We start from the raw sequence: 14,175 nt of genomic DNA, 5'->3' as shown, positions 1-14,175 counted from the left end.
CATTATACTTATCCCTCCACTAGTCCTGTTTGTTGGTTTGGCCAAATTCTTCTATTCTTTGTCAACCTCATGTACAATCAACTTATCTGGGCACATGTTTGCCATTTCAGGCGTGCTCGAAGTATTCGTTTACTATGTTGAATTTCCTACCTGACGATGACATTCAGACTACAGTAGACCCATTGGTGAGCGGGAAAATGACATCCACGGGCGAGGTCCGTCGAGCTCTTCAAGATGCCGTACCACTATTTCTTGAAGCCGCAGAAAAAATGGAAAAGGTACGTGGGGTGTCTTATACGGTCTCGTAATAGCTGCCGCGTGTTACATTCAAGAGAATCTTCACATGGTTTCTTTTAAATGAGTGGAGACTGTGCGTTAGGCGTTCAGCACACCACGATCTTATCGAAATTGCGCTTGTGACAAAAATGAGTTTGGCAGTTAGCAGATTACTGTTATACTCCGATCAGATAGTGTTTTCTCTTCTCATTCTAAGTTAGTGTGTGTAGCACATCAGTGGGGCGCTCATAAAATACATGCTCGAGAAGATAACAACAAAGACGTCCATTCGTTTTTTATCCTTTTTTTGCTAACAGTATTCATTTAAAATAAAAACTGAAAGACATCTCTACTTGTTCAAATTTCACTGCGTGATGCCGTGCATTTTATCATAAGTTGTACATTCCTGTCGGAAACATCCGTGAGTATCCATAGCACAGTAGTTAGGTTTATGATGCCCAGAAACACTCAGGAGACAATCGCATTCTTATTATGCCACCTTCAACATTGAGGTCATCATATTCTTGCCGATTAGTACTCATTTGATCCCCACCATTTTGTTCTAGGTCGGAAATCACATTAACGAGAAGAAACGATCGGACGATATAATTCAGCATCTCAGAAAAATTCACCTTGAGGCAGACCAGTGGGGTGAATTGGTACTTATGGATCGATTCCGCGTTGCAAGCAAAAAGGACTGGCGCTTGGTTTTGCTCTTTCACTCCGCAATCGTACTTTGTAAATATTCCCAGCCAGTCACATCCAGACGTCCCGACCAATTGAAGGATGGAATAGCAGACCACGAGTCAACGGGAAACAACTCACTTGGCTGGATGTTATCCAGTGTTCATGGTATCACTGAGGTGCCTGTTGAAATACGTCAAATTTTTACGGTAAGATAAACAGTCCCAGAAATTTCGCGCTCGTGGCTTTACTGCAAATCAGACAGATTATTCGTTAAACAAGTAGTAGATTTATTTTTTCTTATGGTTGAATTTGCGTAAGAAGGATCATTAATAATGTTCACTTGAAAGGAAAATATTTGATTGATGCGTTTGTGAAACGGATGACCTGACTCAGGAAGCCCAGATTCAGGGATAACCGACACGGACACCTCACGAATTTACACGGGCTTGAAATATGCGACAGATTTTCACAGGTAATACTGATCCTTCAAAGTGACAGAAAACAGAAACGTGCCCCTAAAAGAAACACTTCGCAACCCTGTGATAAACATTATCCGTCCTTTGGCGTTCAACACTTTTTGCTTGTGAAGATCAATCCCGATTGCCAGAAGGTTTGTCTTGTTGACAAAATGTGACGTCAAAACTTCACGTTGGTATCAGTCATAGGTGAATCGATCGGTCACTGTTTCACCGTCACAACTGAACTGTATTGAAGTGGGGTGTGTAAATAATATATTGTTCACCTCACCCTTTCGTTCGGTGTCGAGCTGCTGCAGGAGGGCTGGGATACTGCCAGGTTGCCCAAGCCTAGACAGGGGGGGGGTCGAGAAACGTAGGTCAGGTTCGAACTACGAACCTTNAATACTGATCCTTCAAAGTGACAGAAAACAGAAACGTGCCCCTAAAAGAAACACTTCGCAACCCTGTGATAAACATTATCCGTCCTTTGGCGTTCAACACTTTTTGCTTGTGAAGATCAATCCCGATTGCCAGAAGGTTTGTCTTGTTGACAAAATGTGACGTCAAAACTTCACGTTGGTATCAGTCATAGGTGAATCGATCGGTCACTGTTTCACCGTCACAACTGAACTGTATTGAAGTGGGGTGTGTAAATAATATATTGTTCACCTGTAACACCCTTTCGGTGTCGAGCTGCCATGCCACCCGAAGGAAGCAGGAGGGCTGGGATACTGCCAGGTTGCCCAAGCCTAGACAGGGGGGGTCGAGAAACGTAGGTCAGGTTCGAACTACGAACCTTCCGGTCAGTAATTTCGCGCTCTAACCACTGAGCCATCTCGCCAGTGGGGTGTGTGGATATGATCGTACACATTTGAGTGGGCATCGAATGAGCGATAGCAAATTCACACCAAACATCAGACGAGTTCAAATGTTTGGATGAGGTAAATGTAACCAAATCTGTATACAGTGGGACTAATACGTGGAACTGAGTTAGCCCTCTTGCTAATTTGTGAAGCAAACAGTTTTACAGGCACAATAGGCCTGTACACAATTCTACGACGTGGTATTTTGCCAAAAACATAACGACTTAAAAGACCAGTCGTAGGTGGTTGCGGGGTTTGTAGAATGCGCGTTCATATTTAAGCAATAGTCCTCCTGTCTTGGCGCAATTATTCTGGTTGGTGTACACCAAAGGCCAGGAATCGCTGCACTCGTTCCTATTGGAGCTCATCAGCAGTGTCTGAGTTTGATCCACGGACAAATTTCAATGCTACCGTGGCTCTACCTATATAAAAATTGTCACAAGTGATTCAGTCGATCGATACAACCGGTAATGTTACTGGATCGGCGTTCGACCCATCTCTCAAGCGTTAATATGTTCACGTGTTCTGACGTGAAAATTCAGATGCGTCCACCGGTGAAGTAGTAACATGCTCGCCTCGCACGTCAGATGTCGGAAGTTCAAACCAGAGATATGCATCCGCCCTTCTTGGGACGAAACCGGTTATGGACTGTCAAAGAGTTTTCAGCAACCCTATGAGTAGTGTACTACATCTGTATATGTGTCGTGGTATCTCGAATATTGTACCAACTGAAACTTGAGTTGGCCTGGTGCTTAAAAACATCATCAGCGAACTATCCAGCTTGGTTCCAGGTGAGTCTCCCGTCGAAAATAAATTGACATCCAAGTGGGTGTATTTGGTCATATCTAGCTTCCTCCCTTAAAGGTAGCCAGTTGATTTTCGGTTGCTGTAAATTCCCAACCAAGTGGACCTCTTGTAAACTCTTCGAAAATGACTTACCCGATGGTAATCGGCAGATGACCTTCGAACTTTTGGGCGGCACAGTATGAATCACCCCGAACGATTAAGCTAGTTTGACTTGGTGGTTCACATCAGTAGAGTGATTCATAATTACACTGGCCATGCATTTAACTTCTGCAAACTGACTGCAGGACGATAAATGCTCAGCTAATCTCCGGGACAGACACCGAGTCGTCTGTTCCGAGGGAACAGACTAACACTGAAGGATGGACGACCGGATCTTTAGCTTTCAGATTTGAATTGAGCAGATAGTTGGGCACCGGACAAGTAGATCTTTATTTTCGCGCGCATAACCCACAGGAAATCCCCGAGTTTGCTGCGTGTAAACACCCCGAACTGGCAACAACCTGAGGTGCTTTCTGCATGTCTTATCCCTTTTTGAAACGTTTGACTTCACCCGACCTTTCCACGTCAGTTTACTCATACCCGTAGACGATTTCGAAGAATCTATTCCAATCACAGCTCTCTCCTACTCGAATTTAAGTCGAAAGGGAAACTGATTTTCCTCACATCTAGCCCGTTTTAATCTGGTTTTTTCGGAAGTGGGAAACAAACGGCCCGTTACTCCAACTGACGTCCCAAAGTATTTGTTGTCTTTCTATGTTATGCAGGATATTCTCATCCAAGTAGGGAAATGTTTTTACGTCAATCACGATTGGATCTATAAACACTTGTGTGTAAAATTTAACGGTATCTTGACATAAGTTTTACCGTGGTAATTTTGGTCTGTAATATATTCTAGAATGGTTGGAACACATTCAGTTTCATCTCGGTGTAAATTTGTTCTCTCCACCACTACTTTTGTTCTCTTCACCACTGTCCTTCAAAGTGCACCAACCTTATGCTGATTGAGTGCATTCCGAAAGATCCCCTCGCATTCCATATCCTTCCGTTTGGAAGTCCAAAAGCGCAACGAACTCTGCGGGCGGTAAATATATCGGTGAAAGAATTGTGGTGCATGGAAATCAAACGTCTGATTCTGGAGAACTACGATGCAGCCATCCCGGACAAGGTCAAGTACATCCTTCTCAATACGATTACGAAGCATGATCCAGAGGGAACATCTGATATAGCAACTGACCGAAAAAACAGTGAAAATAAAACCAGTCCGAAACTTTCACACCCAGAACCCGCCACTTCCCAGAGTTATCCCGACGGACTATCCGCAAAGGTCTCTACGACTCACACGAGGAACACCGCCGATTTTGGTGAGATTTTGCCTTCAACCTAACGTCTTAACTCCACAGTTTACCACCACACTTGTGATGCAATATCTCATACGACCGATCAGGACGAGGAGCCTGACTGACACGAAAATTTCGCATTGTTTTTTTTCAATAAGTGAGAACACACGGCTTTACTGCAACTCTCAGAACTAAGTTTACCACAGCACAACCGGTCGGATATATCAGCCGACCATAACGTCACTAAAGCTAGACGTTTTTCTGTAGTTTCTTTATCATAGCATCAACCCTCATGCTTCCTTCCGCAGGTAACCGCTGTAGCCAACAAATTTGGCTCGTAAAATAAAGGCATTTGCACACCCGTTTGGTTTTAACCGGAATGCAACTAAATTTCTGTTGAATCTCTCGACTGTGCTATGTACGGATCGCCTAATGTTCCATGTAATACGATATTCAAAGTATCCTAGTGTGTGATTTGTCGAAAGAACGCGAATCATAAGGTTGTTGAAAACTGTTCGGTTTAACCCTTCTATGAGGCTTGTCAAGTAGTCTCTTGGATTCATCTGTGTTTTCTGTCAATCAAATTATTATGCAAATCATGGCATTTTACGAACTGCGCAATTTGTTTACGAGTAGAACATAAGGTTAACAATAACCCCGAGAATGCAGCCATCTTTGGAGCCCCAAGGAGGGCGAAACCTTTCGTGAGCTATCGAAGAGCTTTCAACAACTTGATGAGTAGTATGTTGCCTTTAAGCAGTCCACGCAGAGGCTTAATTTCACCCATTCTGTGGCGTGCGCTTCAGTTGACTTTATTTATTCCATTAAACTAGTTCTGTGCGCTGGTACTCTCTTCGAGGACGTTTAGTACAAAACTCCGGTTATACGAACTGCATCTGGCATTTCTTGTGGTTATTCCTTCCCAGTTTTAGACTTAATTCTGGACGTCACTTTCAACTTGTCATCTTTCAACCGTGAAGTGGCTCACTTAGTAATCTTTAAAATCAAATTTTTGATACATTCAGGAGTGTTTTGAACTAGTTTGGATTGAGAAGTTCGGGCACTGTGGCCCACCGTGTTCAGAAGCTCATTCGATGGCCGTAGATTTATACTGGCTGTACAGTGAGGTTCACAACCTTTCCGGAGTATATTATAACTGGTGTTGGTTGTTGGTGCTGCTTGAGACAGAGTGCATTGTTGAATAGGAGAGAGCACATTATGTGACTCAAAACAGTTCTTTAATGGACAAAAACCACTCGAAACTATCGGATACGGTTGGAATTTCACAATCCCCTGTGCAAAATGAATATCATCCAGTCTAGGGGAATCAGTAACACTGTGGTTGGCATCAAGGTATTCGAATGGGGGGGTTTTCGCGGGAGGTGTATTGTTCAGTTTCACATCACTCTTGTTTTGAACAGTCGTTCTCCTGTCCTGGCGTAATTATTCACTATTCATCACTATTCACTCTGCGGGTCTTCTTTGTCAGCTATGAACCATGTGTAATCGGTGTAGCGTCTTAGTTCATCAGCGCGCTTAAAGCCTGCATCAAAGGTTGTACGTCAATACGTTCAGACGTCAGAATTCAGATGCCTTCAACGTGCGCTGGTGTAATAGTGGAAAAGCGTTCGCATCGCATGTCAGGTGACCGGAGTTCAAACCCCGGCACAGCCATTGGATGAGCTCTAACAAGTGCAAAACTCGAGTCCAGTGGTGTGGATTCACATGAGTAGTTGCGCCAGGACAGGAGGACAACTGTTCAAAACGTGTGTTGTGAGACTGTGCATTCTAATATCTCAAATCTTGGGACATTTCGCCGCATCGCACTCGGTTTCCACTGTCCAGTGTATGTGGGAAATATAATCAGTCAAACGAATGATCACGATGAAACAGATGTTTATCCTCTTATAGAACAGTTTGAGTACAACAACTATGAGTAGTCTCTCGATTAATCGGCCAACGATTCAGCCTCATTGTGATTAAGTGGTTTTATGTCTGTGTTTCACCCCTCGGTTTTTTGTTAACCAGATCCCAAGCAAATATTTGTTCGTTTTGACACGTTCGATACACTGTTTCTTCTCACTGTTGGCTGTTTTCAATTTCTCTCTATCCTCGGTAGCTAAAGTCCCCCAATCCAAAAAATCCGTCAGGAATATGGTCTTCCTGCCCGCTGATTTGCTTCCAGATGACCAAAGCTTGTCAACCCAAACAGAACTTGGAGATATTGCTCCTCAGACTGTGAATACAAAACCGCCATCGGTAGAAGATTGTTCCTCGGTTTTGGAATACGTTGCATTCGGTGGTTCCCAATTGCCTGAACAAACCGGTGACTTTCGGTGTATTGCAGTTGAAGTCAATGAGGAAAGGTTTCTCAGGGACGCAGATGGAAATGAATGTGAACGGGGCTCTTCTTTTGCTCCATCGAGTTCGAATGGTAAGTGAATTGCGCGTTTCAAACTCAGCATTCGGTTTTCTTTGCATACTACACTATAGTGTTTAATCCTTATGAGTACCGGTGATTCTACACAAAATCTCCGGCTGCTCAACATATCCAATCTGGAACGTATTTGAAGCACATTCTTCCGGGAGGACATCTCAATCAGCATGTCTGTAATGCAACCGTTTTTAGTGTTTCCACAGCTTCTACCATGTAAGCTAGCTTAGCCCTGCCTACCATCGTTAGTAGCGCTGATTTTTCAAGAGTCTACGCACCAGACGCACTGTGTTCCTGGCCAAGTTAATGCGCCAAACATTTTGTTGAGTTCACGCTGAATTCCCCCTTTACTAGATCTCGTCAGCAGTGCATTTCTTTGGTCTGACGATAGTTGAACTCCGGACGCCTTGAACGAGTGTTACCACTACTCCACTGGTGGAGGCACCTGAATTGTTGCATCTGAGCAGGCGAACGTGTTCGTGCATGTGCGTGTGTGTGCTTGTGTGTGTCTGTCCGACTCCGCAAATGACGACCCGGTAGTTGTCTCAGTTGTGTAAATTAGCTGCCCCGCCTGTTTCAGATAGCCCCACAGACCTGTGAAGCTTCCTGGAAAACGCTTTGGTCGGTAGCAAGTCGCTGCAGGAGTTTTGGAATTCGCGCTCACAGCACGCTGGATTCAACGGTTTCACTCGCACCCTGTAGCACTTATTCTAGTCCCTTTCGCCCCCCAACTACCATAAAGAAGAACGAATGTGCTTGTAACAGGGTCACCTCCTTGGCCCGGAGATGGACGATAGCCGCGGTTACATGGTTGACAAATCAGGTAATAGTGCGTGAAACAAGCAGTGACCACAAGGATAAAATTTGAAAAGTAGACAACTCTACATCCAAAGAGTTGTAGTACGACGATATCTCTTCTGCAGGAAGAGTTGTTGAAAGCAAGGAGTTTACAGAACAATTTGAGATCCTTAGTTTTATAGTTACATGCCGATCCTCACGATGGTGATGAAGGAAGTCTTTTATTATCCACTTATGTATATCGAATGCAATAACATCTCATCCAACCATGCTACTCATATTCGTGTAAGTAATATAGTTTGGATGGCGTTTTTTTTTTACAAAGGACGCGTGTGCAAAAATCTGAACAAAATTGTGGCTATTGTTAACCTATTCCTTGCGCATGCTTCAACTTTTTAATTCACAGGCGTTGTTCCAACAGATATTCCGGACAGATTTACTCCACCCAACTCGATTAGATTATCTGAAAAACAGCGCGGAGTGAACAGTCGTCCTCAGGGTCCAGATGAAACATTCTTGTACATAAATTATCCTGGTATTATTAGACATGATCCGGTCAGTTTCGACCGCACCTATGATCGATATATAGCCAAAGCGCGTGCCAACTTGTTTCTATCTGTGGTGGATATGGACGAGATTTTCCGTCCGCTACTTGAGGTTTTCGATCCTGGATCCCCACCTTCAGTACTGTTCAGTACTCGATCTTCTAGCCATCATCCTCCATCGGTTCCCACACACAAGGACAAAGAAGATCCGGCAATCAACAGCCAAGGAAAAGGCCGAACATTGTCATCAGGGGGCTGTTCGCTGCAGGTTGTTTCACGTAAACCAGTCGTGGCAGATGACCCAGTCACCGATTGTAGCAGTCCTAGTGGCCCAAATTCTGGAGCGAGTTCGCCGCGACACGTCGTCAGCCAGATTGGTTTCTTGCACAGTAAAAACCAAAGTCGTGAGGACGAAACGGACAATTTCGATCAAACGGTGAGTTATTACGGTGTGTCGCTTTGTTTTTGGTCAGTCCAAGTGAACTTGGACGGTAGAGGTATTTCATCGTATTCACAATCCAGTGGTCAGAACCAGCTGAGAGTGAGCGATCAGTGATGGGCTTGATTTTGAAAACACAGCGTTTTGGCATCGGATGATCACTGTATTGTCTTTCAGTCTTCGTCAATGCGAAGCATTTTACAGGATAGAAGAAGACTGTTCCCAGAATGAAGTTTTCATTGAAAGGCCTCGTGAAGAGTGACTCAGAAAGGACGGGACATTGAGTGGACATGAAATGACGGATAAGATTAAAAAATATTGAGGTTTTGAGGTGAGGACTGCGATTCACGCCATATCACCACAGTATGAACAGAACAGGTTAAGGGCTGGAGTGAGTACGGAGAGCGGTTCTAAATTAACCGAAGTGACAAAATATGACATGCGGTTATCAGTGTAGAGGAATTTCATCGAAAGAGACAGCTTAGATTTGAAGGAAGTGGCCCAACACGACCGTCATTTCACTTAATATTATCTCGTATTGAAGTTGTCTTGCCATTTATCAACCGAAACAGGCCAACAAAATTTACTAGTCTCACTCAACGGGAGTCAGCAGATGAGGTGCTACTGAACCGGAAGATCGAGGACCTGCAACCAGATCTGAAATGCTTCCAATCCGCCGTCTGTACATTCAGGCACTTGCAATGACTGTCAGGAAGTTCCAACATTGTGCTAGTCAAAAGGGATCTTGGTGGTTGGTTCTTCGTCCATTTTAATTCTCGTCCAATCTAGTGATCTACTCACTTGTCCAGATAAAGCTTTGGCGTCAAAGGCGAAACAAAGCCCAAATATAAAACTACTGTGGAAGGAAAGAAGGCCTTCACTGCGGAGTGTTTATTTAGAAAATGCCAACTGAACAGTTACAGACTATTGGACAGGGAAGCAAAACTCTCATATGTAGCTTGTTTACAAAAACTGAATACCCATCTTCTCTTTGAACGCGTCTTCCTGAACTTTCCTGGATATTCGCTTACTGTTACTCAAATCCAAGCAACTGCTACAAAGTGACTCGACAAATTCTGCAATAGATCTCGCTTTTCAAGAGAGGCAAAGCGGATTTATGAGAAAACATACTACTCGCATGCCTCCCCCATCAGTAGTACCACCGTTACACTGGTAGGTTACTGAGCCTTTCTGAACCCAAGACTTCTCAGCCATCGACTAAAAACACTAATAAGTCCCTTAGTGAGGTTGTTAATTAAGCCTTAAATGGAAACCTGGCAAAATGATTTGTTCCCATCTATTAGATACAGAGTGCAGTTTATACAGCTCATTTGTGAAGGCGGCCCAGCCTGTGAAAACCTGTCAGAAATGATAACTTTCACTATTTGTTTTGTAGAAACTAGCAATCTCAGTTTGCGTTTTATAAATTTGCGTGCGTATGCCTTTTGTGATTAGGGAAACGGCTCTCGACGGCCATGAGGATTGCAGCACAAACGTCACGCCTGTAACGGTGTGCTGCTCAAAAGTTGGGGAATTGGGGCGGGACTTTACTGTGTAGAATACAACGCCGAGCAGCACACTTGAATGCGCCTTCTAAGAAGTGCGTATACAGCAGCGTCAACTCCGATGAAATTGATTTAATTTGATAGTTCAGCTGAACATTCACGATAGCTGATGTTGTAGTTCTTCAGTTGGACGATAGTTGACCTATCCCAGTAGTGATGCGTTGTCCTCGAGCACTGATTTTTTCGAAGGAAGACTGCGGTAGACAATATCATTGGATATCTATCTATAAAATGAGGATCGCGTTTGGAGTAGCCGTTTATACGTCGATGAGTCACACCTATAAAACAAGGACGAACTATTCTTCTTGAAGGTCCTGCTATACGCGATATTCTCTATTCAACCATCGTCTACTGCGGGCAATAACCGTTAGAAAATGTCTTTCTGGTCAGCTACGATCTGAAATAGGAAAGCTGCATAAAGTTATCCGCAGGAAAAACCAAACAAACCTTCAATCAAGACCAATGGACATCGGAAAGCAACAAAATGGATGTGGTATAGGTTCTTTAAACGGTGAAAAGTGAAAACGTATGCGTTTTATAACAATGAACGGATAGAACTAATTGACAGAGGCCTGTTCATTACAGCAAGGGTTCCGGAATGCGGCAAATTACGGACTTTATGTAAGTCGAAATCATCAGAAAAACCCAGCCCGAGTTATTCTCGGTAACTGGGAATCTATGTTTTCGAAAGCAGTGAACTCTAGGGACTAGGATCCCTTACTCTGTAGACTTTCGGTGCGTAACTTGAAACTTAACAGATGAAGGTGTGTTGAAAAAGCTTTAGCTGTAGTTTCGAAATCCGGAATACATGTGATTTATCCGGAGACTGGGAACAGTCTTGATGGTGGTTAAACCTCACTGCACAATAAGAATTACCCGGCTGACTTATCCAGGAGTTTCAAATAGACCTATGCACTCCGGGTTTTTCGACTGTGTTTAGATTCATGACCTGTGACCATATTTTTTCTATTTACTTTCAAACACAGATAAAACGAAACACATTAGGACGCAATGGAATTCCCAGGACGAGCCCTGAACCTAACCCTAAACACCAGACTCCGAGAAAAGATTACTTGCCTAACGAGTATATCGGTCGTAACTTTGTCCACCCAAGGTCATCATCCCTTGCACCAGTGAGTGACTCCGGACCAGACCCCTGCGAGCAAATAAATAGATCTGTGAGCAATTTTAGGTTCAGGTTAGTTTACTTGATATCCCAATCTGTTGTTTTTTGGGAGTAAAGGTCGTCCCGTTTTTTCCAACTTTTCGCTCGATATCCAGTTTATTCGCCATGTCACCGCTTACAAAGATCACACAGCCAGTTTCAAGGAGAATTCAGTCGAAAGTCAGAGATGATATTCGCCCGACTACCGATGAAACGAAGAAGGTCTTTGCTGCGGAATTGTTTACTGGAAAATGCCAATTGAACAAATGCAAACTAGTGGACAGGGGAGCAAAACTCTCATATGTATCTTGTTTACAAAAACTGAATATCCATCTCCTTTTTTGAACGCGTCTTCCTGAACTTTCCTGGATATTCATTGACTGTTACTCAAATCCAAGCAAATGCTACAAGTGACTCTACAAATTCCGCAGTAGATCTCACTTTTCAAGAGACGCGAAGTGGATTTATGAGAAAACATACTACTCACACGCCTTCCCATCACTAGTATCACCGCTACACCGGTATCAATCGGGGCCTGAGTGGTAAGCATCGTTCACCAATTAGAACTGCCAAGATATTAATATAAACTTGTTAAGTAAGGAACAAAGATAGACATGTCATGACATTTTCTGTGGACAGATGGAGGGAACACGTGTGTACCCGCGTGGTAGTTCCTATCAATCAAAACAGCCATTAGCTCGGAGTATTTCGTTATGCTAATCGTCAACATCGTTTTCACTGAGCACCATGCATATCTAATATCAACTCTATTCTGATTTTGAGCAATCGTATTTATTGGCCAAACGACATTTTCTCTCCAATCTACGTTGTGCACTTGAGGCACACCATTATCATTTTGAATGGTTTCACTGACCTGCATCGATGGGCTCATGTACTTTATGAGCCAGTAACTTTTTATGACCGGATGACAGTTATCTCTTCCGAAAAGTCTCCACTTCCCTGACGGGGTTATAAAAGTTCTTCCATCGGTCAAAATCTAGCCGAAGGAAGGTCGCCGCGTGATAACGATTTGTTTTTCGGTGAATCGTAAGCGCCTCCAGTAGGTACTCTTAACCGGGTGCAACACTAGCTCCGATTCTTTCTAAGGAGGGGTCTTATGTGATGGTCCACCACCCATGAACTCAATCGATTTATCAAACGCAAACAGCTTAAATGAAATATAATGTTCGGTTTGGTCAGCCGCCAACTTCGATGAGTATGAACCATGCAGACTAGTGGCTTTACTACTCCCCGCCATTTTTATTTATTCAATATCCAGAACTGGACCACCCTCCCGCTGGCGTCTGGTTGATTCGCACTCAAACAGTGTTAGCAGCCTTTCGTCTTTTGGGTCGACCCGACACGGCACAATGCACAGTACCGGCGCAGCCAACCAAATGGTTACGTCATCCTCCTCCAACAACAGAAACGGTATGTCATCTTTTGTGCGGTTTGGTCCGTAAACTTATAGGTGCTCATAAGCAAAAATAGAGTGGTGAAATGTTGCGTCAGTTCAGCTCTTGTTAACAATTAATCACATATGTCTGTTTTTATTCCCCCTAAAACGGACAGAATTCACATTTCAACCCGATTCAAACAATTCAGTTCAACTGACAATTTCAATTGCACCAGCGATCACCTGATTACCTATTGTGGATTACAATCAACCTATCCATCCCTCGTATAAAAGCAGTAATTTTATACGTTTCAACTGAGATTTCGACTTGTCAGTTGAGCCAACTTATGTTGAAAAGCCGAGAAGCTTTGTGCAGGCATTTCGTCCTTGGTATAAGTCGTCAGTAGTGCACAACTTACGACAATCCAGTAGGAAGTTTCAAAGCCGCGACCTTCCGGCAAGTGGTGTGTAGTAACGGTATTTTCCTCAGCTTAGTTCTCGGTCTGAACCTCCCAAGTTGCGTTCACGTCAAAACAACCACCAAAGGTGCACAAGGTCTATTAACGCCCAAAACGAAGTCAAGAACAGTTGTACAGCGCTTCGGATATATAGCGTAAGCGGTTATAACTTTCTGGAATTTCTGACGCGTTCTGGATGCGGCATTGGCAACCGGCATTTGGCCAATACTGGGTCATGATTGGCTGTTGGGTCCAGATTGTTGACCAATCAGATCTCGTCTTGATGTCGGACCGGCAAGCGTCCGGAATTCTGGGCCAACCACGAGCGGGCCAGGCTTCTCGGCCGTAGCAGCGCCTAAAGACGTGCGGTATAGTGGGATCCGCGTGGATTCCTGCCTAACATGGTGGAAAACGAGTGACTTAATAACTTTGTTTTAACTTACACAGAGTATGGCGCCACTCATCCCTCAGTCACAGAAACCACACCACGTGATCACGTATTGGCCGGCTCCTGGAGTGATGACTTCTCAGCTCTCTCCGCTTTTAGCCCCCCTAAAAGGAAGAATTCTGAATTGAAAATTGCGTACTTTTCTCTCCCTACCATCAAAATCGTTCAGCTGTAGCGCCCTTTCGGTGCCTAGTTGCCAAGCCATACGAAGGAAGCAGGAGGGCTGGGATACTGCCAGGTTGCCCAAGCCTAGACAGGGGAAGTCAACAGGCAGATGTCGTGTTCGAACCACGGACCTTCCGGACAGTAACTTCGCGCTCTAACCACTTGGCCCATCTCACCCTCTGCCCACCATCAGGTGTATAGTTTCCTCACGTCTAACACCAGTGCATACTATGCGTGGGATACCGGACACTCTAGCATTCTTCAGAAGCTTTTCGTTTCAATGCGGGACGAACAGACGCAACTACCCCAGGACGACAGTCAGGCAACCGTTAGA

At 44.1% G+C, this 14,175-nt stretch overlaps 1 protein-coding gene across 1 annotated transcript in view; it reads left to right on the top strand.

The window, feature by feature from the left end:
- Positions 1-14,175, top strand: part of T265_03758 (hypothetical protein) — a gene marked incomplete at both ends in the record, with an annotated part of 39,621 nt that overhangs the window by 17,449 nt on the left and 7,997 nt on the right. The window contains 7 exons of the mRNA XM_009168311.1: positions 111-278; positions 843-1,169; positions 4,074-4,452; positions 6,548-6,862; positions 8,067-8,641; positions 11,196-11,407; positions 12,654-12,805. Coding sequence (XP_009166575.1) covers positions 111-278; positions 843-1,169; positions 4,074-4,452; positions 6,548-6,862; positions 8,067-8,641; positions 11,196-11,407; positions 12,654-12,805 — 2,128 coding nt within the window. The remainder of the gene's footprint in view (positions 1-110; positions 279-842; positions 1,170-4,073; positions 4,453-6,547; positions 6,863-8,066; positions 8,642-11,195; positions 11,408-12,653; positions 12,806-14,175) is intronic.

This window comes from Opisthorchis viverrini (assembly GCF_000715545.1).
Source record: "Opisthorchis viverrini unplaced genomic scaffold opera_v5_60, whole genome shotgun sequence".
Classification (NCBI taxonomy): domain Eukaryota; kingdom Metazoa; phylum Platyhelminthes; class Trematoda; order Opisthorchiida; family Opisthorchiidae; genus Opisthorchis; species Opisthorchis viverrini.
This window is presented reverse-complemented; position numbering and strand designations above follow the sequence as displayed.